General features: G+C 34.4%; 1 protein-coding gene across 4 annotated transcripts in view; it reads right to left on the bottom strand.

Annotated features, from left to right (window-relative positions):
* Positions 1-208: 208 nt before the first annotated feature.
* The window catches only part of LOC126978083 (transient receptor potential protein), a 79,339-nt gene continuing 51,602 nt past the window's right edge, over positions 209-27,945 (bottom strand). For 2 of the 4 annotated variants that reach the window (XM_050826797.1, XM_050826795.1), the window contains exons 8-21: positions 25,547-25,645; positions 21,648-21,783; positions 20,418-20,570; positions 19,062-19,207; positions 18,264-18,504; positions 12,217-12,343; positions 11,094-11,289; positions 10,021-10,185; positions 6,290-6,512; positions 5,261-5,426; positions 3,955-4,097; positions 2,694-2,852; positions 1,634-1,732; positions 209-1,324 (exon numbers count right to left, since the gene is read on the bottom strand). In XM_050826797.1, the coding sequence (XP_050682754.1) occupies positions 753-1,324; positions 1,634-1,732; positions 2,694-2,852; positions 3,955-4,097; positions 5,261-5,426; positions 6,290-6,512; positions 10,021-10,185; positions 11,094-11,289; positions 12,217-12,343; positions 18,264-18,504; positions 19,062-19,207; positions 20,418-20,570; positions 21,648-21,783; positions 25,547-25,645 (2,625 nt within the window). In that variant the 3' untranslated portion in view covers positions 209-752. Of the gene's footprint in view, positions 1,325-1,633; positions 1,733-2,693; positions 2,853-3,954; positions 4,098-5,260; positions 5,427-6,289; positions 6,513-10,020; positions 10,186-11,089; positions 11,290-12,216; positions 12,344-18,263; positions 18,505-19,061; positions 19,208-20,417; positions 20,571-21,647; positions 21,784-25,546; positions 25,646-27,945 lie in introns of those variants that run through there. The other 2 variants (XM_050826796.1, XM_050826798.1) reach the window with 2 other exon arrangements.

Genomic DNA, 27,945 nt, shown 5'->3' with positions numbered 1-27,945 from the left:
CATATATTAGATCCATTCATCGAAACAGCGACATCTTACTTTACAGACCATATAGCAATGTACGTAGCTTTCATAGAATAATTTTTTGGATAACATTTAAAAAAAAACAGCATAGGTAATTATTTTTAAATAAATAAAAATAAATCATAAGACAAGCGCTTTATTTTATTGATCAACATTAAAATTCAACAAAAATATATCTTAAATTCTACACCCCAGTCACTATGTGGCATGACTATCAAACTAAATTGGTTCACTAAATTTTTAATGACTTGGTCAAGTAAATTAGTATTTGCACACAAATCAATACTGATTATGCTGACTGACACACTTAACAAAACAAAACAATTTTGATATGTTTTTCTTTAAAGGCGTTCAACCAATTAAATCAAAGCTGTTGAATAAAGGGAAAAGCACATGGATTCAAATATAGTAAGAGATCATATGTAATTCTAGCTATTTCTACATTTATTGATATATATATATATATATATATATATATATATATTACTTTTACTTAAAGGTTTTGTTTAAATAAACCATAAAAATAAAGATTATCTGTAAAAAGGTAAAGAACTAAAATTTTAAACGTGTACGCCAAAGTAATCTATCAATATTCATAAAGCAACCATCTAAAATTGGTCTATAAAATTGTACTTAATTTATCTTATTCTAGTTATTGCTATGACACGTACCTATAATCTCACTAATATGTCGCTAAATATATTCAAAATATCACGACAATCGGTAGTCTAAAGCCATCCAGATACCATTTTACCAGTAACTTTTGATTTTCCTTTATCAGTAACCATTTGTGGGGCAGCTGGTGCTGGTGCAGGACTTGGACCAGGCTTAGGTTTTGGAGGTTTGGGGTCTTTTGGCTTCTTTTCTTCTTTTGGTTCTGACTCATGTTTTTTGTCAGATGTTGATGCACCATGATCAGCTTCTAATTTTGAAGCGGAAAGTATTTGTTCAGATTTTTCAGATTTAGAATGGACGCTTGGTGTTGGTGTTAAGGGTTTCTGTAACGCAGAATCTTCTTCTTTGGTAATATATAAATTTTTAGTTGGGGATTCAGGTTCATCTATTTGTATGACATGATCCTTCTGTTCGGCTTTTGCAGCTTCTGCTGGTGGTGCAGTTGTGCTTGTTTTTGGTATTTCTTTCGTTGGTTTGGGATCTGTTGGCTTGGGTGGATCTGTTTGTTTTGGCGGTTCTGATGGTTTTGGTGATACTGCGGGTTTCGGGACGTCTTTTGGTTTTGAGGTGTCTTCAGGTGGTTTTGCTGTTTTCGGTCCTTCAGGCTTGGCTTGCGAGCCTCCTCCTAGTGGGAGGAAAAATAAAATGTAACATAAATATAATTGAAATATTGATTTATGTTAATATTTTTGGAAAAATATTTTTTCAATCATTTGTTGTTGAATATTTCATTCATTAAATATATTGAACTAAAAAGTCCAATAATTAATCTATAATTATTTAATATTTAATAAGATTTAATTATTTAACCTTCATATTACTATACGGTTTTCATGACGAAATAGGGATTAAATTAAACTATGTTATGTTCGCTTTTGTACCCTTACTTACATATTAGTCTCAAAGACACATACATCACAATATCGGTACCCACCTTTACTTTCGATGTGCGCTTGAACTTGAATTTCATTTTTTTTCAAATGTTCACTCTCTGCTCCTTCTGGAATCGGAGATTTAGGCTTCAAGGCTGCAGCTGAAATTTTCGACAATTTAGGTTCAGAATTCGTTAAATATGGACAAAATATTATATTGTTTTGGATACAATGGGTACTTTTGAAAATCTCTTAAATGAAACACAATTTCAACAGAAGAACTAAGAAAAGCGATTCTACAATTTAAACAGATTTGTTAACTGAACAAGTGAATGAGTTTTTATTTAGCACAACGAATACACATTGGAAAAATTCAATCACGGTTTGCGATTATAGTATAGTAAAACAATTTTTGTTATACTCAGCGTAGCTAAAAGAGATTTCTAGTACTAAAATTACAATGTCTCTCTATCTATGTCTATTTGCGAGCGGCGAGCATTAGAATTCAAGATATAGATACCTTGGATTCTCGAAAGCTATATTCTATAATCTTGACTTAGATTTAAAATAGACAGTGCGCGAGATTATTGAAGAGTTCTAATATTTAGACGGAATATTACATTTTAAAACAAGACCTTTAATTTTCCCTTTACTATACTAAGCTCATTGTGTATGCCAGTTGTGTGTGCCAGTGATGACGCACGGAAAGCAGACGAGGTCGCTAACTATGGGCCTTAGGAGGTAGCTCATTGTCGCTAAGAGGACAATGGATAGGGTTATGCTCGAAGTTTCCCTGCGAGATCGAATCAGAGATGAGGAGATCCGTAGCATAGTCACCGCTGTAGGCAGAGTACACAGCTTAAGGGAGAGATGGCCGTTGGGGCAGTAAAGTCCTTGAACCACGTACCGTAAGACGTAGGGTTGGTAGGGCCCCTAAAAAATTGACCGACGACCTGGTCAAGATCGCCGGAATAGATTGAGTGAGGGCAGCGCAGGACGGATCGTCATGGCGATCTATGTCCAAATAAGAAATGATGATGATTGTAATACTAAGCTTGTATAAGCAGAATCTGTACAGAAAAGAAACCGAAGAGAATTTCAGCTACCAATCAATATACTTACCAAACTTCTTTTTAGCTTCGGAAGCTTCATTTTCAATGGTAACTTCGGACGTTCCTTGTTTTTCTCCCTCACTGAAATCTGACTTAATCTTGCTTCTCATAAACTTGGCGTATGCTACTCTTGTTGTTGGTGTTACATCAGAAAGTTTAGGATTGTATTCTGCAAAACAATTAAGAAAATAAATGGGTTATCTTTTAAAGTCAGCTTTAAGACAATCGCATATATCATATTCCAGTAGAGAAGTATAAAAATCGATTAACATATTTTATAACTTGTTAGTCGTATACTTAAATTAAGGTTTGGTCTCCATTGCGCTTCAATTAGATACCACAGGTATAGTCGCAAAGTGCGGCAACTAATACTACGCCCAAGTGGGCGTACTCGAGCCAGTCTCGTGGCGAACAAAGTTTGACATTGACGTGCCACATGTTCTATTAAACTTTGCTGATAATTGAAACTAAAATGCCGGGTTGCTTGGTAAAACTTTGTAAATATAATACTACAAGAAATTAGAAAGACACTGGGCACACATATCATCAGTTAGTATTTTGTTTCAATGTAAAATAACATGAAGCGTATGTTACAAAATTTGAAAGATGCTCTTAAGTGTCAAGATCCACGCACACAAGCATCTAATAGTTGCCGTAATAAAAAAGCTATTGTTCTTAGTTAGTGCGGTATCTAGCTGGACCGCAGCGGAGACCAATCCTAAATCTAAGGGTAAAAGATTGTATCGAAGAAGCAAATAAATCACCTGTTTGACTTAGATATAAAGTCTAGCTGTGAGTCAAAAATATGTGGGATTCCTATTGAATTAAATTCTTGTTTACTCTTTACTTCATCTTTATTTTAAGAAGTGGAGAAGATTACAAATCAGGCTGTGTGCGAACAATTATTTGTATTCTTTTGAGGTTCGTGTAATAAACTTATTGTAAAATAAAAAAATAACGAAGGAGGTAATATATAATATTACAAGTAGGTATTGTTGATTTTACTCTAGCAAGAAACATACGAAAATAATGTATTATTTTAAGCTCCTTTGCACAGGATACCGGCTAGATTATGGGTATCACATCGGCACCTATTTCTGCCGTGAAGCATTAATGTGTAAGCATTATTGTGTTTCGGTCTGAAGGGGGAGTTTTTGGGTTTTTCAAGAATCCTGAGCGATACTTCATTATAGTGGGCAGGGCGTATCGATCACCATCAGCTGAACGTCCTGATCGTCTCATCCCTTATTGTCATAAAAAAGATAAATTACCTAATAGTTTCTGAGGATCAATAGTCCTTGCCTGCACGTTGTCCAAGATATGAGCACGCAGTGATTGTCTGGTGGTAGTTCCTATAGGGTCCCTACGCAGGGTGTTGGTACGAACAACTGCATTCCAGTCGCGTTTCTTGCTGCTAAAAAAATTATCATTAGTTTAAATTAAACAACATTGTTCGGATTAAGGTGCGGCCATAACTTGCTGTTCAGTAAACAAGTGAAAATCTACAATTTTTGTGATGCGTTACCATTCATATGGTTAACTTCGAACAGGCAAGGTTTGTAAGTATTCAATGGAAGCAGAACACGATAACTGTATGTTTAGTGTTCATCATATATATATATATAGCATATGAGTGCATTTGTGTATTTTTATCATTATTGAAGTTACACTTCTTTAGGCGCGTTATGAAAAAATGATGAGAATAAAATTTTAAGATGCGCGCGCATCACTGTACCACAAAAGTAACAGGTTGAAGTTGGTTCCTAAAATTTTGTGACGTTTGAGCCATTCGTTATTTTTTTTTGGTTTCTTCGTCCATTATTAGGACAAGCAAAGGGTTCAAGCCTATACAGCCGTATTGATTTAATAATTAATTTTCAATGACAGCTCTGCAAGATTTTTACAAAATTGTTCTTTCTAAAAACGTAGAATGATAATTCGTCATGATAATTTTTCATTGATCATTTATTATTATTTAATGATTTTTGCTTCGTTAGGCCAAAGAAGTATAACTTTTTGCGTGCATATATATAATCACACACACTTTTTTTTAAACATTTTTTATCTTGCACGTGTTTCGACGTTTTCGGGTGTAAGTATCGTACTAAGACAAGGCTTACATCAACTTTTTGAAGAACGACTTTAGTACTATTGACCTAGGCTTATTTGCACAATGAGTTCAGGAATGTATTCAAGCGGTTAGGACAAGAATACCATGAAGAAGAATTATGAGAAAGGTTTGATGCTAGTGGATGAATGTATGTATGTAAGTTTATGTTATATGCATGACGACCTGTATAGCCGAGTGGTTAGTGATCCTACCTACAAAGCTTAGAGGTCCCGGGTTCCAATCCCGGTAGGTGCAAGCATTTATATGATGAATATGGATGTTTGTTTCCGGGTCATGGATGTTTAAATGTATTTATGTATGTTTATATGAATGTATGTATGTTTAAGTAAGGATATTGTATTTAATATATCATTGTCTTGTAACACACAACACAGGCTATATATGCTTAACTTGGGGCAAGATAATTTGTGAAAAAGTGTGTCAATATTATATTATTATATACTGACCCATCCGCCGCGCTGCCTCTTCTCGTCATAGCCTTAGCGATCTGACTGAATACATCCTTTGGTTTGCTCTCCTTCGAAATCACATCCTTAATTATTCCCTCCACTATTCCGATCTGGAAGTCCTTCAGGATCCTCCTCTCCATCACTTTGCCTTTCTTGCCAGATACTGTTAACAAGACAAAAACGGTAAGATCAAGTTAGTTTGCACACGAAGGTCTCCGTGCCATCAGACATACTCTGTACTTTTAAAATGCATTTCTAAAATATTTATTTTAAAGTGCACGGCGGCCATCTTGGACCGTTCCTTCTCTACACATTAGGCCCTGTGCTTCGCCGCCAAGCCTTAAAAAGAATAGGGAGGGCCCAAGGGTGTCGTATGAGGCCACTTAGGGCATGTTCCATTGGGACGCTTCTTTGGATAAGATGCCGGTTAGATTATGGGTAGGTACTAACGGCGCCTTTTTCTGCCGTGAAGTATTAATGTGTATTCTTGTGTTGAAGTGTGTCTGAAGGGCGCCGTAGCTAGTGAATTTATTGGCCAAATGATAGAGAGACTTAAAATCTTTTGTCTCAAGATGACGAGCGCAATTGATCACCACTGAGATTGCGCCACTCAGTTCTTTTGAATTTTTGAAGAATCCTGAGTGGTACTGCATTATAATGGGCAGGGCGTACCAATTAACATCAGCTGCTCATCTATATAAAATATAGCTTCAATAGTAATAAATACACTTGTAAAAGAAACATTTTTTATCTTGCACGGCGGCCACCTTATAACCTGGTGAACACCTAAATCTATTTATTCGAACAATGCAGTCAACCAAATGAGGTATGAGGCGAGTTACTGAATGCTGATTGGTCAGATTATGATCACAACATATCGTAATTGGTCAGGTAATAATCACAACATATCGTTAACAATCGCTATTGGCTGGTGGATTTATATTAGATCTATGTGCAGCATTCGAAAACGTACGCTCTTTATGCACATTATAAAATATGTGGTTTGATGTGATAAGAATTACAAACTTGTCGTATCATTCATATTGACTCTGGGCGTCTTCATCCCATTGCTCGCCAGGATATCGATCAGCTCAAATCGTAACGTGGATATGTCCTGTCTTATCTCCATCACATCATCCTCTGTCACTCCGATGTCGTCTCTAGCACGCTGTTCTGCTGTCACGTATCGACGAACCAGGACACGCATCACGGCGTCGTGTTGCTGACGTGCTTTCTCTCTGTTTTTGTTCTGAAAAGCGAAAATTAGCAGCAATTAACGAAAGAAACTCAGCGTTGTTTATTCTCTCTCGGGTCGGTATTTAAGTTATCAAAAAGAAATGAAGAATGAAGCTATTTGAAGTATTTGTTGAGGGCCAACGGAGCAGCCTAGCTATCCAACGCAGATACTGTCAGTATTCTTAGTACGCTTCACCGTAATGATAATTTTAATTTAAATTAATTGAAATTATTAAATTTAAAGTAATTGAAAATAAAATAGTGAACAATATGAATTACTTTCAAATCCCAGCAAAAAGAGTAAATTGGTAGTTGACAAACTTTTCATAAAAAAATACTTCGTGTAAGACACACCGAACGATAATTATGCATGCACTCCTTGGCAGCAGAAAAGAACACCGCTGTTGTGCCAATCTAGGTGACTTTGCTAAGAAGCCTCCCATTGGTAATTTCATTACACTCCCACCAGTGGGAGGCCGTGAAGCAGTAATGTGTAAACATTATTGTGTTTCGGTCTGAAGGGCGCCGTAGCTAGTGAAATTACTGGGCAAATGAGGCTTAACATCTTATGTCTGAAGGTGACGAGCGCAATTGTAGTGCCGTTCACAATTTTTGGAGTTTTTCAATAATCCTGAGCGGCATTGCATTGTAATGCACATCAATTACCAACAGCCGAAAGTCCTGTTCGCCTTGGCCTTATTTTCATTAAAAAAAAACTTCATATCCCTTCAACATCTTTATGATAATGGAGCCGAATCAGAATCACATTAGCAACTAAATCATACAAATCGACACAATACATTGTCATCAATAAAAAGATTAATTCCTCTCCGACACACGTTCTACCCACACCAACTATTATTATACGCTAACGGTTAATGATTGATGGCCACAACTTAACGATACTTCAACACACTCGAATATTTACGAACTTGTTGCTAACTATTTGTAACATCATAACAAATATTTAAGGGGCGTCGAGTTTCTAGCGAAGCAGGAAAATTGGGCGGTGGAAAAACATAAAGAATCTGATTGAGATAGTCGTAATTGAAAGTCGTAATAAACTTTGGGGTTTGCATGATGGTTGGATTGGTCTCCTTTATGCTCCAACCATGTACTAGTAAAAAAATAAGGACAGTGTAGCACCAAAACAAGCCGATTAACGTGTAAATACATAGCCCCACGCACACAGCTACTACAGGCCGATAGGCAGCCATTATGAGAATTGTCATCGTCTGTGACAGATCAGTTTGCGTCTCAATAAAATATTTTAAAAATGCCGTCGTGCGTTGTGAAAAAGTGTAAAAACAATAATATAAAAGTAGTTGTGGATATATGATTATATAAGGGAGCAAAAATTGTGTATCTAGTATACCCCGTAACCGCACACACATTAGCATAAAGGTGTTTCACTTGCTAATATCACAGCCCAGAGTCCTTCTTTTTTTACTACTCCGTGGCTCCAACTAGATAATGTACTACCTAAGAACAAATAGCTTTTTTATTGCGGCAACTATTAGATGCTTGTATGCGTGGCATCTTGATACTCAATGGCATCTTTCAAATTATGTAACATACGCTTCGTGTTATTTTACATGAAATTAATGAAATACTGTACTTACTGATGATATGTGGTCCCAGTGTCTTTCTTATTTCTTGTAGTATTATTTTTACAAATTTTACTACGCAACCCAGCATAAAATGCTTCAATTATTAGTAAAGTTTAACATAATATGTGGCACGTTAACGTCACACATTTTACGTTCGACACTGGTTCGAGTACGCCAATTTGGGCGTAGTATTAGTTGCCGCACTTTGCGACAACGCCTGCTGTATCTAGTTGGAGCGCAGCGGACACCAATCCTTAATCTAAGCTTTAAGCGTTTAAACAACAATTAAAATCATTGTGTGAAAGCAGCGCCCGTTTGTGGCACCGGAACTAACAAGAAGACGCGAAATCATTGTCTGATAGCAGTGTTAGCAGCGCCCGTTTGTGCCACCGGAACTAACCAGAAGACGAGATACTGCACATTTTATTATTTTACTTCTACTTCTAAGAATATCAATATTCTAAGTACTCATTATTACCCAAAGAGGATGTACTATTACCTAAAAATCCATATCCAACAGGCATATCCAAGAAAAAGAATTCATCAAATTAATACTTTTTGTGCCACTGAATAAAGGTGATAGGTTTTAATCACAGCGTTATTTTTGATTTCACTGTCATCTTGCATGCATATTTTCTTCTAATTATTTAAACGTTTACAAAAATATATAGGTTGTTTGTTATATAAGATATGCTTAGAGTTCGGGAAGTATTAATAATGTGCTAAGGATTTATTTTAACTTTTTAATTAAATTAATTATTTATAAAACATACGTTCGTTCAGCGTGCGGCACATCAAAATAAACAATGTTAAACTTATTTCAAAGTTGCTTCCTGTTATGCATTGTATAAGAACAGGCAAGGTTTAATTCTTGAGTGTGCATGACAGCTACGTCTTTCACTCGCGATACGCCATTCATTTGTTTTAGTGTGCGTGACGTTTTCTCAGCTGTCACAGTCTATCTAGACGTTTAAATTATCTAGGATCCCATCTTTAGAAATTTAATGTTTATAATTTTCCAATAAAATGTATAAAAAAATATCTCTTTTTCGTTACCAGATTATATCCGAAACGGTTCTACTTAATCTGATGAGAATTTTACTGGCAGGTAGCCATTATTATGTGGAATAACTACGGCTTTTTATTTTAGAGACTGAATCTCTTCAAAAATCTATGCAAGCCAAGTCAGGATTTTCTTTTAATGAAAATAGGGGACGAGACGAGCAGGAAGTTTAGCTGATGGTAATTGATACGCCCTTCCCATTACAATGCAGTGCCGCTCAGGATTCTTGAAAAACCCCAAAAACTCTGAGCGTCATTACAATTCAGCTCGTCACCTTGAGATGAGTGATGTAAAGTCTCATTTGCCAAGTAATTTCACTAGCTGCGGCGCAAAGGAGCCTCTTACTAGTATATTATAACATATACTGGTGTATTATACTAGATGTAACGGAACAATCCCACCTAACCGAATCGTGAAACAGCAAAGGTTGCAGGCAAACAAAGAATGCGGTTCCAAACAAAGAGGTTCGCCCGCAACCTGATGAGACTACACAGGGACAATATACGTACAATTGTAGGTATAATCACCGGTCACTGTCCCTTGAACAAGCATCTGTCTATCATAGGTGTAACAGATAGCTCCTTGAGAGGATGCATGGAGGCAGAGGAACCGCCAGAACACCTGCTTATGGAGTGCAGCAATGTGGCCGAACAACGGGCACAAATACTCCAATCACCAGCATCGCTTCCGGATGCCTGCAAAAACTTAAAAAGACTGCTAGACTTCTGGAATGATCTGGGCTGGTTGGAGAAAGAAGACATTTTTAAAAACGCACAATGGCCCAATCAAGAGGCTAAGTGTGTAATCAGCCCAGCTTAACTAACTTAGTAATACTAGATGCAACTTACAATGATAGAGCCTCTGTCACGGTCGTTGCAAATACGGTTAACCCAGCCCTTCATGTGTTTTGGGGTTGGTATGATATTAAATGGTGGAGGCACTGTGTCACCGTCTTCGAAGTAAGACATCCAGAGGTTGCTGCGAGCGAACTTCCATTCTGTGTCTGATCTTTCCTAAAAGACAAAATTTACAGTGAATTAAGAAACTCTTCTACCACATTTATCACGGGGAGTGTTCCGAAGAGCTGTTCGACCTGATTCCTGCCGCTGATTTCCTCCTTCGCTCGACGCGCCACAAATTAGCAGTTTCCTTGTGCTGTGTTTCCGGGACGATACTACATGGGTACCTTCAAAAAAAGCGCGTACACCTGCCTTAAAGGCCGGCAACGCTCTTGTGATCCCTCTCACGTTGCAAAAGAATGTGGTGTATGTAGTTTTAAAAGTTTTGTTTTCATATTATGCAGGTCATAGAACTAATTATTTGATTGAAGTTTTAAAAACTATAATAAACTGAGTCTCTTGCGCCCGTTCTTCTCAGGTCTGAGGCATTCTTTTTTGAATGGGTGGTAGTTTTTGACGTTCAATAAGTGATTTTGAAAAAAAAAAAATTTGAATTTGAATATAACAATTTTCGTTGAACGTACTATAGAATCCTCTTAAAAGAATTACTGTAGTTAAGACCAACAAGATGAGATAAATAATGTTAACAAAGTTTCAGAGCTTCAAAATATAATATGTATTTGAATAAATTATATACAAATTTTGGAAAAGTACCCTAATCTAATCGCTGTCGCCCGTATTGAGATATTTCGTCGGAAGAGTGCGAATCAGCCATATTTATGACAATATAACTCAGTAACGGTCGTTTTGTTTACATTCTTTATCTTGTCTCGTTGGCCTAACTATATTAATTCTTTCTTCGATTCTATAGTACGTTGTAGTGACGCGTTAGTATACACACAAATACCACCTTCAAAATATTCTATAGGTTACAAATAAGGGAACGTTTATCTACTCGTACCGTGGAACTAAAAAAATGCTAATAATTATTAAAGATTTTTTGTAACGTTGCGAATACTTACTGAAATGATTTGGTAGGAGTTAGACATCATGGCGATTAGCATATTGAGCAGCACGATGATATTGATAACGGAGTAAGATCCGAAGGTCAGGAGAGCCCAGAATCTAGTAAAGCTCTTGATGCCAGTCAGCTCGAACGTCGTCAAGTCCACAAGGCCAAATGACGCCCAGAACAGGGATTGGGATGTCTCGAATAAGCTGTGGAAAATAATTAACATTTTAATTATAATTATTAAGAACTTTGTAGCGTTTGTTTTCACGAGATATATGGCTTTTTTCATCCGATCATTATTATAAATCAAAAGGTCTATATCTATGTGTTTAAAATTACAACACTTTAATCAGCGAAGACTAACGTGCCCTAGATATGCCTCTTTAAGAATATTATCCGATATCCATAGCACGTGACGTTCAAATAATAATGAGAATGAGGTGCATTATCTTATATCTCTGTCGTCTAATGGAATAAAGTTGTAGTTTCTTTAGTAGATCTGTGAATTATGGTAAGTAATTGCTTGCACCAAGCTAATGAACCAAAAAACTAAACAATGGCTGGTAAAGTTGGAATATTGATTAGATTTGGAAAGAAAAAAAAAAATCGTTTTTAGAAGTGGAAGTCTTTTGTTTTCTGATTGTCGAAGCGTATTATTAGTATTAAGTATCTGTGCTTGAAATATTATAATTATATTTTCACACATTACTGCCAAAATAGCTTGCACGGAAAAAAATTAATATAGGAAGTTCATAATATCAGTGTTAGCAAAATACGTCCTAACGTTTGCTGAGAACTTTCCTTTTTGCGATTCGCGCTGCTGCCTCGTTTGTTATCATTCTAGTTATTAAATAATCCTTCCATGTTTTAAAGCATTAATATCTTTTTCTTTATTGTTTTTTAACATTTGTATTGTTATTTTTTCATTTCTTTATATAATGTTAATTATTCATATCTATTGTACCTGTAAAAAATTTGGTGGCAGTTTTTCGCAAATAAAAAAAAAATATTATTATTATTAAAATGTTCATAAGGGACAAGTTAATCAAGTTTTACAGGATAGTTTATGTGCAAATGCTACAACATTTCCTTAAGATAAAAGAAAATAGGAGGCTTTATAATTATTATCTTACTTGGCAAAACGTCTCCAAATGCTGCAAGCTCTTTCTTGGTTGTCGAAGTCTGCTATGTCGCTGTTCGCGAAATGGTAGCACTTACGTTTCTCCAACTCGGAATAATACCACATCAGTTGGTTCAAACCTGAAATTGAATTTTTTTTTTCTTTATTGATTTAGGGGCTTTTATACGTATGTACACGTCAGCCCCATTATAATCTAAGTACATTGAAAAGACAAAAGAAAAACAAAATTCTTAACTTACCAAACTAAAAAAAAGTTAATAAAAGGAAAAGCATATCTATAGTGTTTAACAAACAAGACTTATGGATTCAAACAGACTTATGGCATTCTTAGATGCAGGGCGGGCAAGTATATTTACAAACATGCCCGTATCAAATCTGTTCAAACCCATAAGTCTTACAATTTTGTCTCTACTAGACTGAAATCGGACACATTCCTTTAACACGTGCTCACCATCCACATGACTCACATAGAGGTGACTCCGCAATTTTCATCAAAAGTTTAAACTTATTCAAAGGCTTGTGTCCGGATCTCAGTCTGTGAGCAATAACAATCAACCTCCTTTTAATCTTCAGATTAAAAAACCACGGTATATGAGGAGGCTGAGACTGCAAAGACCGACAATGCTTGCAATGCTCTTCGAGAATTTAGTCAGTGTGAAAATACTTCTTTTTCAGTCACATATCCCGCTATCCCAAGAAATCGATCCCGATATCCCAAAAGAGCGCATAAATGAAAACATTTCTTAACGGTTTATAAGTGGACGTTGTTCCTGAAAAACCAAGGCAAATGCATCACATTTTAAGGATTTCGTGTTTAAATTTTAATAAATATTAGTGTAATCCAAACATAAGGGTTTGTAGTGTAGTGTCATTTAAAGAGTGACAGTAGGGCTGCCATTTTTTGTCTGTCCGTTAATATGAATCACATGACCAGTTTTGTGTTCTTAATTCAATTTCGAAATGATTGGGGTTTGGAACATTTTTCTGGAATTACGTACAAATACAGGTTGGTTTTTTGAGAAGGTAAATACTTATACATTGGAGTCAACGGAAACCATTTTGAGCAACTTATTAGTTAGGTAAAAGTGATATATGAAAAGCAGTTTATGAAATTTTTCTATTTGCTTTTATTTTTAGTAATACATACCTTTGCAAAGATTGATACTTATAAGCAACGGTGTCCATTGGTCCAATGATACAGAATGTACTTTTTTTGTTAAATCATTCGGGTCGATTTCCGTGAAAAGCTTAAGAAATTAGAAAACTAATTATACAGTTATTGGTTTTTTATAAATCGAGGGCATTTCTCCTTCCACGAATTTCCTCTAAGTCTCGTAGTTTCGGACTTGGCCATCACCGCCCCTCCCAACAAATCATCCTTTACATTCAGAAAGTTCATTTTCTTTACATTTCTATCTATAAAAGACATTCCGAAAAAAAAATCACCGAAGTATCCTTAACATATAGGAGCCATGTTAATCATTCAATTTAGATAAAAATTGCATGAGAAATTATGAAGTGCTCTTAATAGTGATTTTCATTATTACAACACTAGAAATAAGGGATTGCTAGTAACTAATTCTAGTAGGCTTCATAAGATACATAATAGCTTTAAGGGTAAATGTATACACTTCTATAATAAAGTCCCAGCCACTGTTCAGGCATTATCTATAAATAAATTTGAATGTTTTAGATGAATGTTTGAATGTCTCTCTCAGAGCGCCATTTGTTTCCGAAGCGGTAGTAGTATCTAGAAGTTATTAGAAATGACATCAAAAAGAATTCTAAAGGAATCGATTTTGAGAAAATAAATACCTTTTATGCCTTTTAAATGTATATCAATACTATTTAACATGACATAGTTTTGTTATTTTTGTAAAGAAAATTGTATTATGTTTCTAATAAATAAAAAATGCTTCTAATTCCGAATTAAAACTATGGCGATCTTGTGGGAGATAGGCAACCTAGCTCCGGTCGATTCCTCAAGGCCGTTGGCGTGGTCCCAAACCTTAAAGAAAAATGTTTTAATAAGAGCACAGAGCACACAACTTCCTAATATGCAAATATTGGGGTTGAGCAGGTTATCAACTGTAAAGTAGATCCTGTAGAAGCCAAAACCTGAGAGTTGAACAAGTCATACAAGATTTATCAACGTTGGCGCTCGCACGGGGTCGAGTCCCGCATCGTTCACAAATTTTGTTTTCAAATTTAATTTGTTTAACTAATCCCAGAAGTGAGGGTTATCACTTAAAAAAATATCAATTTGTTTAAATAACAAACTGAATAATATAATTGATAGTGGCATATCTGTATTTTACTCTATGGTAAGTATTCATTTACGAAATTACCTAAGGGTTTGTGTTGCGGAAAAACAGAAGACGTTGCCTGCAACGGAGCAGTAAATTCTAACGGGATTCAAACCGCAGACTTCTTTATATAGCTTTGCACAACTCAAATTTCTTATTTCAATTAACTTTTTTTTAATTATTTTATATCTCTTATAAGTCTCTATTGAACTAGATATATTTGATATTAGAACCTATATTGCGAGATTTTTCGCCACTAACAGAAACATCATATTCTGTGAGCCAGAATACTTCCTTAATTATTGATGATACTCAGTTGCATTTAGGCCAGCTAAGCTAATTAATTAAACGCTCAGACATTTATTACTTAATCAATATTGGCTTTGAGTTTTAATTTAATGAATTTGACGTTAAAGTTATTATAAATAAATCTATCAGTTTTCGACGTTAAGTCGAGTTAACAGATGGCGCAATACAGTCAGAGTACGTTAACTATATTAGTAAATTTTTTTGCAGATTGTTTTATAACGGATCTTATTTAATAGATGGCATGAATCGAATACAGACAATGATCATTTTAACATTTTTAGTAAAAGGTATAGGTACTCTATACATCTCTGATTTTTAAAAACCAAAAAAAAAAAAACAATAGTTAGGAGATATTAAATGTGCAATCAATTTATTATTATTTATATTAGAGAATAATAGAAGTAATACAATTTCCACCTACAAAAATTCTGCCTCAAATAATGAATACAATAAATACCTATTAATGAAAGTTTATCAAGACAAGACTCTTACCGTTTTCAGAGAGTGAGTAGCGCGGGTTGGGGAAATAGCGATTTATTAATAGAATTGTGGATTGGACGTCTATGATATAGTATTTACATGGGATATTTTTTGATTGGTTTTTATTTATTTTATCATTATTGTATTCAGTAATGGCAGCTGATAATTCGGATTCTTAATATGCTTAACATAACGAGCAATAATCTATATATATAAAAAAGAATTGCTGTTCGTTACTCTCGCTAAAACTCGAGAACGGCTGGACCGATTTGGCTAATTTTAGTCTTGAATTATTCATGGATGTTCAGAGAAGGTTTAAAAGGTGAATAAATATGAAAATGCTCGGAATTAAATAAAAACAACAATTTTGTTTTTCCTTTGATGTCCCCCGTCGCGGTCGTTCAGAAATCAAATTGAAAGTATAGTGTAAAATGAATAATTAATTAGAATTTTTATATATTTCCAACTTTCTCAGTAAGTAAAAAATTAACTTAATTTTAGCTAACTATAGTTGGTAGATTAACTACAGTTGTTAACTATCTATCAGATTATTTTTATATAGATTGATAAATCTTAATTTTGTCACAAATTAAATATCTGTACCTAACCGTAATATCTGGTTTGACAACCAATATGTTGATCCATTTTCTATGTCGATCGATACCGACAAAGACCTTAGACAAAGAGCACATCCTTCTATCTTTCTGAGTGACGATTACCGCTACGTGCGCAAATTTTTTTTTTACTTCGTTATCCTTTGTGATAGTGACATTTCAAGTTATTTGCTCTTTTTTGTCGATGTTTTGTGATAGTGACACTTTACTGCTAAGTGCGCGAGAAGTTTTCTCACTTTGATTAATTACAATTAACGATGCTAAGGAGAAGAGGAGCTGATTTAGGTCGTCACAGTCAATCAAATGTCCGAAGACCTCTACCTCACGTGCTAACCGCAATAATGACCAGAGAGATGAGATCAAGAAAATAGTCGTAGTGATATGTCAGAATTGCGTTCTTTAGTGAGTGACAATGAAGTAGAAAGGCTTAGAATGCAACGAGTTCGTGCACATCAAACCTTACAACAGCGAGCACGACATAATGAAATTGAGCCACTCCGCAGACGCAGTGCTCCGTAAGCATGGAACGAGCTGCATGATAAGAGTTTTTTATTTTTGACAATTTTTTTTTATTATGATTCAGCATTAAAAAAATACATACCACTTCAAATTTTCACTCACCTACGATCAACACCTATTTTTGTATCGCGATTTTTATATTATTCTGTTCTTTACATAATAGGGTTGCAAGATGGCAATCAAATATAATAATTATTGTAGTATATATGGTACATTTTATGTACGATATATTTGGTAGGTCTGAGAATCGGTCGTCATCGATTTTTTACACCCCAAAAATTTTAATTATTGTTTTTTTCTTATTACTTTATATGGCAACACAACGTTTGCTGGGTCAGCTAGTTTTATATAAATATTTGTATTTTGTATTTGAGGTGAGATATTAATAACATTATGACTTTAAACTAAAACAATTAAACAAGCAAAGAAATGATAAGCCACGTCATATTCCGTGGTCAAAGTGGTCGAGCAAGTTAAGCTTCCTTGGAAGTAGATCAAAATGATCAACCTGGCAGATGAGATAACAGTGAAATACTATGGCTATATATCGTAGTTAGTACGCAGTAAACTATTAGATGAAGATAAATACAAGGGATGGCACGAAGATTTCAGATTACACGTCATAAATAATGGAACATGGAGACAGATTTAAAGAGTTACTACTGTCACGTTGTAACAATCTTTATTTTCAATCCAAATCTGAACATAGATCTGTAACATCTTAATAATACTTTTTGATAATAATGTAATGTATGTTCCATAAGCACATAAGTGAATTTGCCAGAAACTGTCATAACCATAATGTTAACACCAGGAGCAGACATAAGCTTATAATGCCTACTACTCGACAAAGTCGAGTTAGCAAGTCTTTTGTGGGCCGATGTATATGCTTTTACAACAGGATCCCAGAAAATGTTCAAAACAAAAGTATTACGTTATTCAAAAGAATTGTTAAAAAACGTTTGTGTGGTAAAGGTTACTATAACATAAATGACTTTTTTAATGATACCACAGATTGGGCATGGAGTGACCACCCTCAGGCTATTAAATAATAAGTTTAATTGTACAATGTTACTTTAATTGTAACACATATTTTTGATGATGAATGGGTGGTAGTTTTTTGACTTTCAATAAGTGATGTCACATCCTATCTTGAATAAAATATTTGAATTTGAATAAATTTGCAAGCTTTTTCGGTCCCTTAACTGTAGATTGCAAATTTAATGCGACTTGTTAATAATAATATGATGTGTTTTATTACTTTTTAGTTCGATAACAGTTTTTTTTTTGTAAATAATAATATTATTATGATGTTTCCAAGCTTTTATAGGAATAAGGTGGGTCGGTTCGGTTGCTTTTGGCCATAAAATATAAATGTATTATTTCAGATTCGGCAACCATGTCTGGAAACCTAGATACGCAATCCAAGCAGACATTGTCAAATTTAAATAATATTAGGTATTTTTTTTATAATAATCGCTTCGGAAATTAGATGCAGTACTCTGGGAACTAGGTATCTAGCTGCGTGTATCTTACATAGTACAGCCCCACATACTCGCTTTCTTTGGCCAGTCCATACAGCGTTCTGTTGTCCAAGTTAAAGTAGAAGGACCGACCAAATCAGATCTGCTATGGGCGATCCCATGCACCGGTCTACTAACATAGTGGTATAGTGACAAAGTGTAAGGTGCATTATATTTACCCCTGATAACACTTCAGGACAACCGCGACTCTTCTGCCAAGAGCATCGAGACCACGAAAAATGTCATATCGTTTCAGCTTTAACTTTATTGCGTACATTTGGAACTTACCACAACCAAAAGCAAACAGCACCAGCATATACACAAAGAAGAACTTCAAGATATCCAAAATCATTCTGCCGAGAGAGACTTGCAAGGGTCCAAGGTGAGGGTTAATGGAGAAGATGTGAACCAGCTTGAGGAAGGAGAAGATCATGCCGGCTGCGAAAGCACCTTCAGAGAGCAGCATCGGATCGAAGGAGTCCCAACGCTCTCGAGGGTACCAGGGATCTTTTCCGCTGTGATAATCACGCTGAAAGTAATAATGGATATTAAAATTGAGATTACATAAATTCGGCAGCGAAACACTAATGTAATAAGTGAAGACCACCCAATAATTAGTAAGATTATTGTTAATAAGAATGCTTAAAAACTGAATTGCCTTCTACTTTGCTTGTCATTAATTTGAGTCACTTTGACTTTGGACAATATGTTTATCATAATATTTATTGTATTTCAAAATATATTCATTCCTCTTCTATTTACGCACTTTTGCATTCTTCTGAAACATTGTTTAAAGCAGTTGTTTCATCCCGTCTTCATGAAGTGTAAATGTTCCTTGTCAGGGCTTGCAATTTGTGTTATTGTGGAATTGTGAGAAAGTATTGTCAAAGACCTAAGTGAAAGATGACTTTGATGTGAGAACGTTTTTAGTAAACTTCATACAAACTACAATGCAACCTACTCACAGTGTTCCATTCTCAAATACCGTTAATGTTTTTTAAATAATTGTATTGCAAATGGCTAGTTTAGAAATTTTCAGTTTGGCATGGGCCCTTTTTTTTATTTAGCTATAATAATCATTATTACCTGTACAATGTACCACGAAGTAAACCGCAAGATAATCCAGCTGATATAGAACATATTTGTGATGAAGTCTACAATGTTCCAAAGATCACTGATGTACTCCACTAGTCCGCCAGACCATAACGATCGTATCTCACCCCATATTAAACCTGAAAAATTTTGCATATGTAGAACGGCTTTAAGTTTAATTTCTATGAATCTTGCCTATTACGAGTATCTTAGCTGACATAGCACAAAATTGTGGAATTCTTCTGCTTAATTTTAGAGTAATCAGTGCACTTAATAAAACAACTACTCCATTTCATCTTCCCCTTCCTAGTGATATTAAGACAGAAAAATTTTTAGGTACTTTAGGTACGCCCCAGGATGGATCATGTAACCCGTTATTTGAAACGTAAGTTAACAGTGAGAAAAGTTTTCCCTTAATTATAGTTAATGAGTGCACAGTTGATAAGAAACAAAATGTTAAAAGCGGAAAATTTAAAAAAAATATACAGGCTTATAAAATAAATAAAGTTAATAATGGCAATGAATCCGCCTTCTTTATTTCGAATGAAAGAACAAGTTAAAGAAACATGCGATAGAATTTAGCTGCTCTTAAGCTTTGGACAGTGCGATATCCATAATGCATCCAAAGTACATAAAGGCTATGAAGTGAGATTTCTCAAACTTATGGGAATCTGATTGTGGAAGCTATAATGCTATTATGATTAATATTTGAGAAGATAGATTTGAGAGTGATAACTCTTCAATAACTTTGACTACATCTTTCGTAGATGTCATTTAGTCACGAAGAGAAGATAATCTAAGTGAAATGGCAATATTAAGGTTGGTATAGATCACGTTAGGATCCCCTAACCAACTCTCGTCTGACCTGGATCACTTCTTGGCATCCGGGGATAATCAGACGCATTTAGATTCACCTCTAGTTTGTGAGCATCCTTCTGATGTAACTAGTCCCAATTAGATAGCACCTTCTGTGCTATATCCCAGCGGATGCTCATAGGCAGTGCCACTTGCGCGTCTCTCTCTCCAAGAGAAGGTCGCATTCGATGAAGGCTTGGAGGTCACTTACCCAAAGCCAACCTCAGGTGGTGTTTAGTGGGTAGGCACTTAAGTTTTACGTGAGTCCCACATAAAGTCTGCGTTGGTATGCATGAGCATTCACCACCTCCTTCCCGTCGTTATCCCGGAGGGTAGCCCTTTCCCTTTGTCTGAGCGCAAAAAAAAAAAAACACGCTAGGCGTACATTCCACTAACGCTGTTTATGTTTAGGAGATGGACATGATTTTACTTATGTATGTTGGAGTGTTAAGTTTGCAAAACATAAAACTGTCATGCCAAAAAACTCAAAATTACTTGCTATGTAGACGATGACGCAAAATTCTATGAGTCCAGGCAGTGATCCTCTCTCGTGTGCCTTCCAATACTCCACCAATTCCTGAAGCCATGATATGCCAGAATATTCTAAAACGAGGAATTCCGCTCTCTGCGACGCCAGTGATAGTAGTGCTGGAAGAATACAACATTTAGTCTGAGAACCTTAATAAATTGGACATAAATATGTGGTGAACCTCTTTAAGAAAGAAACGTTTCTAGACAGTCTGCTGTCGCTGCCACCAACTGACGTCATTACTGCATATGAGTGATAAGGACAGAGATAATAATCGCTCGCTATCGCAATGTAACTCAGTAACGATCCATTTGTTTACATTCTCGTTTCTTTGGCATTAGTGGTCCTTATTTTGTTTTGTAAATAACTTTAATTTACTGATTTTTAAAGTGAAACTTCTTTAGAATCGTTGTGATTTGAAACTCGATGAAACGAAAAAATGAGACGATAGAGACACAAACAGGTAAATGAAAAGGATTTATCCGGCAAGAGAATGAGATAGGGAGCATTATTCAATATTTTGGTACCTATCAGGCGATCATAGTTGTAGAAGAGATTGTCTGTATGTATGACGCGAGTATACCTTGGAGAACATAAAATTGTAGCGGTGATAGTACTGCCTTTCATAGCGGTTGATATCATGTCATCCAGCAATATGTACCAGGACTTCATATGCAGTTTAGAGGTTTAACGTTAATTTTACATCGGATACAACGATTCCGTTGATAGAGTTTTTGGACGCCAAATTAAATTAGGAAATGTGCATCAGTCGCACTGTATCAACAACAGTATTCCAAAGATATATGGACCAGACCAAAGTATTTATTTAATACTTTAGTTACCATAAGCCTCTTGTTTAATTTATCGAAAATGTAAGCTCTGAGTCTGAATAAATCTATGTAATACATACAAATAAAATGTAAAATAATAAATAATTTTAGATTCGTCTCAAAATCTTGAAGCCAAAATTTTGAAACGCTTTGCTGAAGCGTACATTCAACACTTTAAAGCCATTATATTAATTATAACTGTTGCCACGTTGGAATTTATTTTTAGGACATTTCTGATAGAAATGTTTGGAATACGAATTATCATAATCCAGCCAGAAAAATATTGAAAATCCCCAAATGAAAAACGTGTTATATATCAGTTTATCAAGACATAAAGCTCAGTTCATGTAATTAAATGATACTAACACAGAAACAACATATACGAGGAACTGTGACAGATGAATTTGACGAAAGGTTTCCTCATGAATTGTCCGTATTCTGAATCAGGTGCCATCATGTATATTGAACAGTATATCGGGAACATAGCGCCAAGTTTCGCGACCTAGAACAAGAAATATAATAACACTTAGATCATTAATACGTCTAGATAGACTATTTATTTTATTTATACTTTAATAAAACGGCGCAAGCCAATTATTACAATATTAAAGTAAGAATACAACATACAACAAACTAAACATATTACACAAATAATAGTTAATAAATACAAAGTTTACTGTAAATAACTAACAATTAATTGACATCCAAATACCGTTCATCCATTCCTCTCTCAAAAACACAAGCACTCTTTTAAAATCATCTGCCATCTATCTGCAAATAAATCACAAGCAGGGTTGGATTCGAGAAGAGCGTTGAGAGCAGAGAGAGACCTAGGTATAGGTGAGTTGGTGCGAGCCACAGTAGGATGTGTCGGACTCGCGAACAATCTATGCCTGCGCCTCGAGCAGTAATTGTCCGGTACAAAGATTCTACATAGCTCAACATTCGCATCTATATCACCTCTGAGAACTCTGCACATAACTGTGAGCTGCTGTCGTTTTCGCTTAACCTAGAGGGAGTTGTAACCTAATGTACCCAGATGAAATTTTGTGGGATACATGTAGGGGTAGTATCCATGCATACGTTTGTTAAGGTAGCTAAGAAAATCTTTTTGCACCTTTTCGAGAAGGAGTACATAAGTACTTTCATGCGGATTCCACACACACATAGCTTCTAGCTTATGACTGTGACAGCTGTGAGTTTCGAGTAAGCCCCTAATTTGAGCAGGGCACGCACTCAAACACAAAGTATCAAACAAATCGCGAGTGTACGACGTAGCTTGTCACGCACACTAAAGTATTTAACCTGGCCTGTTTTTATCGCTCTTCTAATACCAAGAGACTCTTTCAAGACGTATAAATTATCTAAGCAATACCATTAATAAAGACTATTAAAAATGTCCAAAATTTCAGATTGAAATATAAAAAAACTATTTTAGAATCGCAATTGCAATGTATCTTATAAATTAACACAATTCTGTATTTTTATCATTATTTAATGTTCACCAATATATTTATATCTCATTTATAGTACCTAATGCCTCCTTTATTATATTATATACAGTTACGTTTAGTTTATAGTACGATTTAATATTTATTATTATTACAATTATTTACTTATTTTTATTTTATTACACTACTTACTTTGATACCTACGCAAATTAATTTACAATGGGAAGACTAAAGGAACTTTCTACTTCAAATGTCACGAGGGGCTGCTGAAAACCAGTGTTGTATTGGTGTCTTCTGCACTGACACAACAATATACTGAGTCAGCTCCTTTTAGCAGGGAATCACGCTCACACTGTTATTTTTATTTATTTATTTTTAATCTATTATTGTTACGGTAATTAATTTAGTATTTTAATATTTTAATTCATATTGTAAATTATTGTTTTTTGTGTGAGTGTTTTTTATTGCTAATAAAGTGTGTTTCTATTTCTATTTCTATTTCATTTGTCAGTTGTAGTTGTATAACCAACTAGTAACTCATAAAAAACAATTTTTTGGTATCATACCTTTACAATTACACTCGGTAGTCTTCGCATCACCGTGTAATACACAGCGCTACATCAGAAGAGACATTTTTTTTTAATTTGCTTGTAGGCCATTTTTTAATTCTTGTTATAAATATTGCTAATAAGGTGTTATGGGGACAAACTTTAATATACACTTTGTCAGCGAAAATTTTAGTTGTTTTACATATACATGAACGAAACGAGGTCTGGATTTCTATATAATATTGAAGTACCTAAACTATTATACAAATTTAACTAAAATATTTCTATTGTCAAAACATGTAATCACTGAATAAACTTATCAATGATGACTTAACCTAACAGTATGCCTATAAAATTATTTGTTTATTTTTTAGGCAGCATACTGTTATTATATTATATATTTTTTTATATAAAACAAAATTCTCCGCCGCGTCCGTCTGTCAGTATGTTCGTGATAAACTCAAAAACTACTGCACCGATTTTCATGCTGTTTTCTTCAATAGATAGCGTGATTCTCGACGAAGGTTTTAGTTAATAATTATTTAAGTTTTTGTATAAATATTTGTGTACATTAACGATAATTGTTGGAGGTGTCGGAAAAAAATGAGCCGTTCGATAAACGATTTCGCTGTCTAAACCCTTTGAGACATAACAAAATAATGTATGGTAGAATTATGTATCTTATATAGGTCTACAGAAAAGTCCGCGATGGCATATGTCTATCACTTAAGGATAACATAGTATATCCAATTTAATAATTTAAATAATTGGCATAGCGGTAATGTAAAAGCTGTTTATATACCACACTTTAAATCCTCTATTAAAGATTCTAAAACAGTTAGATTATCCAAACGAGTGTTGTAATGAAATTCAGTACAACATTACATCATCCGTTTTCATAATGACACTCCTTTGGTTGCTATTATGGTTACTAGGACTGGATATTTTAATGTTAAAGCTAACTGTTTCAGAATCTTTTAAAGATAATTCATATTATGGGTGTAAATAAAGTCTTGTATGCAACTGTTGATAATTAGGTATTAAAAAACTCATGTGATACTATTATAAACCCACATTCGTGTTCTAATACCCCTTATCACACAACAGTAACATAAATAACTTTCACACAAATATGATATTAATCCTTATCATTTTATTACTACATAATCAACTTTGTTTACACATTTCCGATGTTCATGTGTTTTCTAAAGAGATTACAGAGATTCGGGAATAGTCCCGAAAACTTACATCATTTTCTTTTCTATCGACAGAACAGCTTCTGTCGCGTCAGCTAGTTGATAATAATTATTGAGTTTTAGTATTCTCAACTTATGCAGAATTTGGTCACTACAAGATGAATAATGGTAATACATGAATTTGAGTTTTTTGACTTACTACGTTTAAAAAACCGACTTCAAAAACTAAAAAGTATCAAATAACTAAAAATTTAATTTAATACACCTCTTATGCAAACCTTTACATTTAATATTAATAAAATACTATTAATTATATGTGCTACCTATTGAAAGGGTTTAAGTCAGTGCCAAGCCCTAAAAAAAATCTTAATATTATAAACAGCTTACTTACTGTAATTATTTCGGTTGTCTGGCCACGCGTGTCTGTTCGCTTGGGTTGTTTGTTCTAGACCAAGCTATCCCGCTCAAAGTCACGCGTGACGAGTGTCAAAGCTATCAATATGTAGCACATACAAAAATAGTATTTTATTAATATTAAAGGTAAAGGTTTGCATAAGAGGTGTATTAAATTAAATTTTTAGTTATTTGATACTTTTCAGTTTTTGAAGTCGGTTTTTTTAAACGTAGCTTATTTTTATTTTTTACGTTTTAGTGTCAGTTAATTTCTAATAATATATAATCAACCTGAATGAAAACTCCGAAAAAAACCGTACACAGAAAACAATGTCATCCAGGTAGACGATAATTTTCATATAAATGTTCATAAAATGAAAACTACTGGGCCAAACTATGTAAATTTTTTGTGACCAAATGGCATCTATGTCGCATCAAACAAAAGAAGAACTACTTAAATCGGATCATAAATCTCAGAGTAATCGGTGTATATACATAAAAAAATATCGATCGATCTTTTTGAAGGCAGTTAAAAAAAGGATTTAGATGTTGAGTAATGGAGATTTTAGGAACATAATTTCGAGAATTGTGTATTCGTTTCCTAATTGGAGTTTGACATGAAGAGATTCTACTTCATATGTATTTGCTGGATTAGTAAACAGTATTTAACAAAATACCTGAATACATTGTCCCACGAATGTTTTTCTTTTAAAGCCTGGAAGTCCATCGTACCAGATAGCACCAAGAAGCTGTTGAACATTCGGATGTGCCACAAACTGAAACCGTCAAAACGTTAAAACAATTCAAATTAAAATATTTTTATTCGAAATAGGATGTGAAAACACTTATTGAAAATCAAAACCTTCCACCCATTCCAAAAAGTATGCCTCAGACCTTGCCATGCCTCAGGCTTATGTTTTTTTTTTTTTCATAAAAAATGTTTACAAAGTAATATTGTACAATTAAACTTATTATTTAATAGCATGAGGGCGGTCGCTTCATTCCCAATTTGTGGTATCATTAAGAAATGTTATAGTAACCTTTACCACACAAAAGTTTTTTTAACAATTCTTTTGAATAACGTAATACTTTTGTTTTGTACATTTTCCGGGATTATAATTGTTGTAAATTTTTGAAATTTTTTTAAGGGTGATAAGTTTTATGTATGATATATTTAGTAGGTCTGAGAATCGGTGGTCATCTATTTTATATACCACAAACATTTTAAGTATTTATTCATATTTGTTCTTTTTTTATATATCAATACAACGCTTGCTGGGTCAGGTATTAATAAAAAACATACTAGTCGTATTTATGACATGCAAAACAAAGTAGATATACTAATGGGTTTTCGACTTTTGAATTCATAATATCTACGTTTATGTATGCTTTAAAAGATCGGCAACACTCCTGTGATTCCTCTGGTGTTGCAAGAGAATGTGGGCAACGGTGATTACGTGATCGTACGCTCGTTTGTCCTCCTTTTCCATAGAATTTAATGATTTTAGTTTTTTATGCACATGGAAATACAGTTTCTCTGAAACTTTGTGGTTCTCAAGTGCTTGTAGTTTTGTAGAGTCCCTGGCGTATATTATTCCAGGAACAGGTTGGAGATGCACCAGTGGGAGGCTCCTTTGCACAGGATGCCGGCTAGATTATGGGTACCACAACGGCGTCTATTTCTGTAGCAGTAATTTATAAGCATTATTGTGTTCCAGTCTGATGCTGCGCTGTAGCTAGTGAAATTACTGGGCAAATGAGATTAACGGGGGGCACATCAAATACCGTCAGTTGAAGGTCCTGCTCGTCTCGTCACTTATTGTCATTAAAAAAAATCTAGCTACAACACCCGTCTAATCCAAACACAATATTACATATTACTTTTTTACAATATAAGGTGCTCTGTGATACCCACCTGACATCCTGTGCTTAGAAACTCGTGAATTAAAATTAAAATATGTTTTTTCAAAATAGGATATGATATCACTTATAAAGGTCAGAAACTGCCATTCATTCGCAAAAGTATGTTTCAGACCTGAGAAGAATGGGCGCAAGAAACTCAGCGGGCATTTTTTTCCTAAAAATATATTTACAATGTTATATCGTACAATAAGAATTATTTAATTGCGTGGAGGCGGTCGCTACATTACCAATATATAGTGGTATCATTATGAAACTCATTTATGTTATAGTAACTCTTTAATAAAAAAACGTTTTTCAACAATTTCTTTTGAATTTCGTAGTACGTTTTGAAAATTTTCTGGGATCTTGTTGTATAAGCATATACAATACCCCACAGAAGACGTCTTACTAACTTGATTTAGCCGAGTAGTAGGCATAATAATTTTATGTTTGTTTCTGGTGTTAACATTATTGTTGTGATAGTTTCTAGCAAATTTACACACACACACACACACACACATAACAATATCAAGAATATATTGAGAAGTAACAGTTTAGATGTTTATTTCTTTAAATTTTGCTCTCAACAATTCTTTAGAACATAGGTTATAAATAGCGCGGATAGTCCTCTTCTGCAGCACAACGATATTAAATATTAATCTGAGAAAGCTTAGCAAATATTCATATAAAATGACAGGTTCCAAATTCAAATATAATATTTTTTAAATTGTCGCAGTGTTTATGGTCAGAGTAAGTTTAAGACTAGTTTTGTATTTTTTATGAGTTATAATTATTATAAGACTTTAGATTATTGTTCAAGCATTGTTCTATTAATATGAAACATAAGGTAAATGGAGCACGAGTAACAATGAATTGTTCTTTTGTTTTGAGATACCCACAGGTGTAGCTAATTAAAATTTTAAAAATAACTCGCTAATTTCGTATGCATAGAATTATTCGCGTCTAGAACAAATGACATAGAATTTTGAGGTAAAAATAGTTGAATTATAACGGATGTGATATTGAAAAAGCATACTTTTAGCTACCCTGTCTACTCAGCTTGAGGTTCCGGTTTCGAATCTGATAGGTACAATTGTATTTATTTATGATAATTGTAATTATAACACACAAATAAAACTGAAAACAAAATTTTATGAACGATGCGGGACTCGAG

The sequence above is a fragment of the Leptidea sinapis genome, chromosome 47 (genome assembly GCF_905404315.1).
Source record: "Leptidea sinapis chromosome 47, ilLepSina1.1, whole genome shotgun sequence".
NCBI lineage: Eukaryota > Metazoa > Arthropoda > Insecta > Lepidoptera > Pieridae > Leptidea > Leptidea sinapis.
This window is presented reverse-complemented; position numbering and strand designations above follow the sequence as displayed.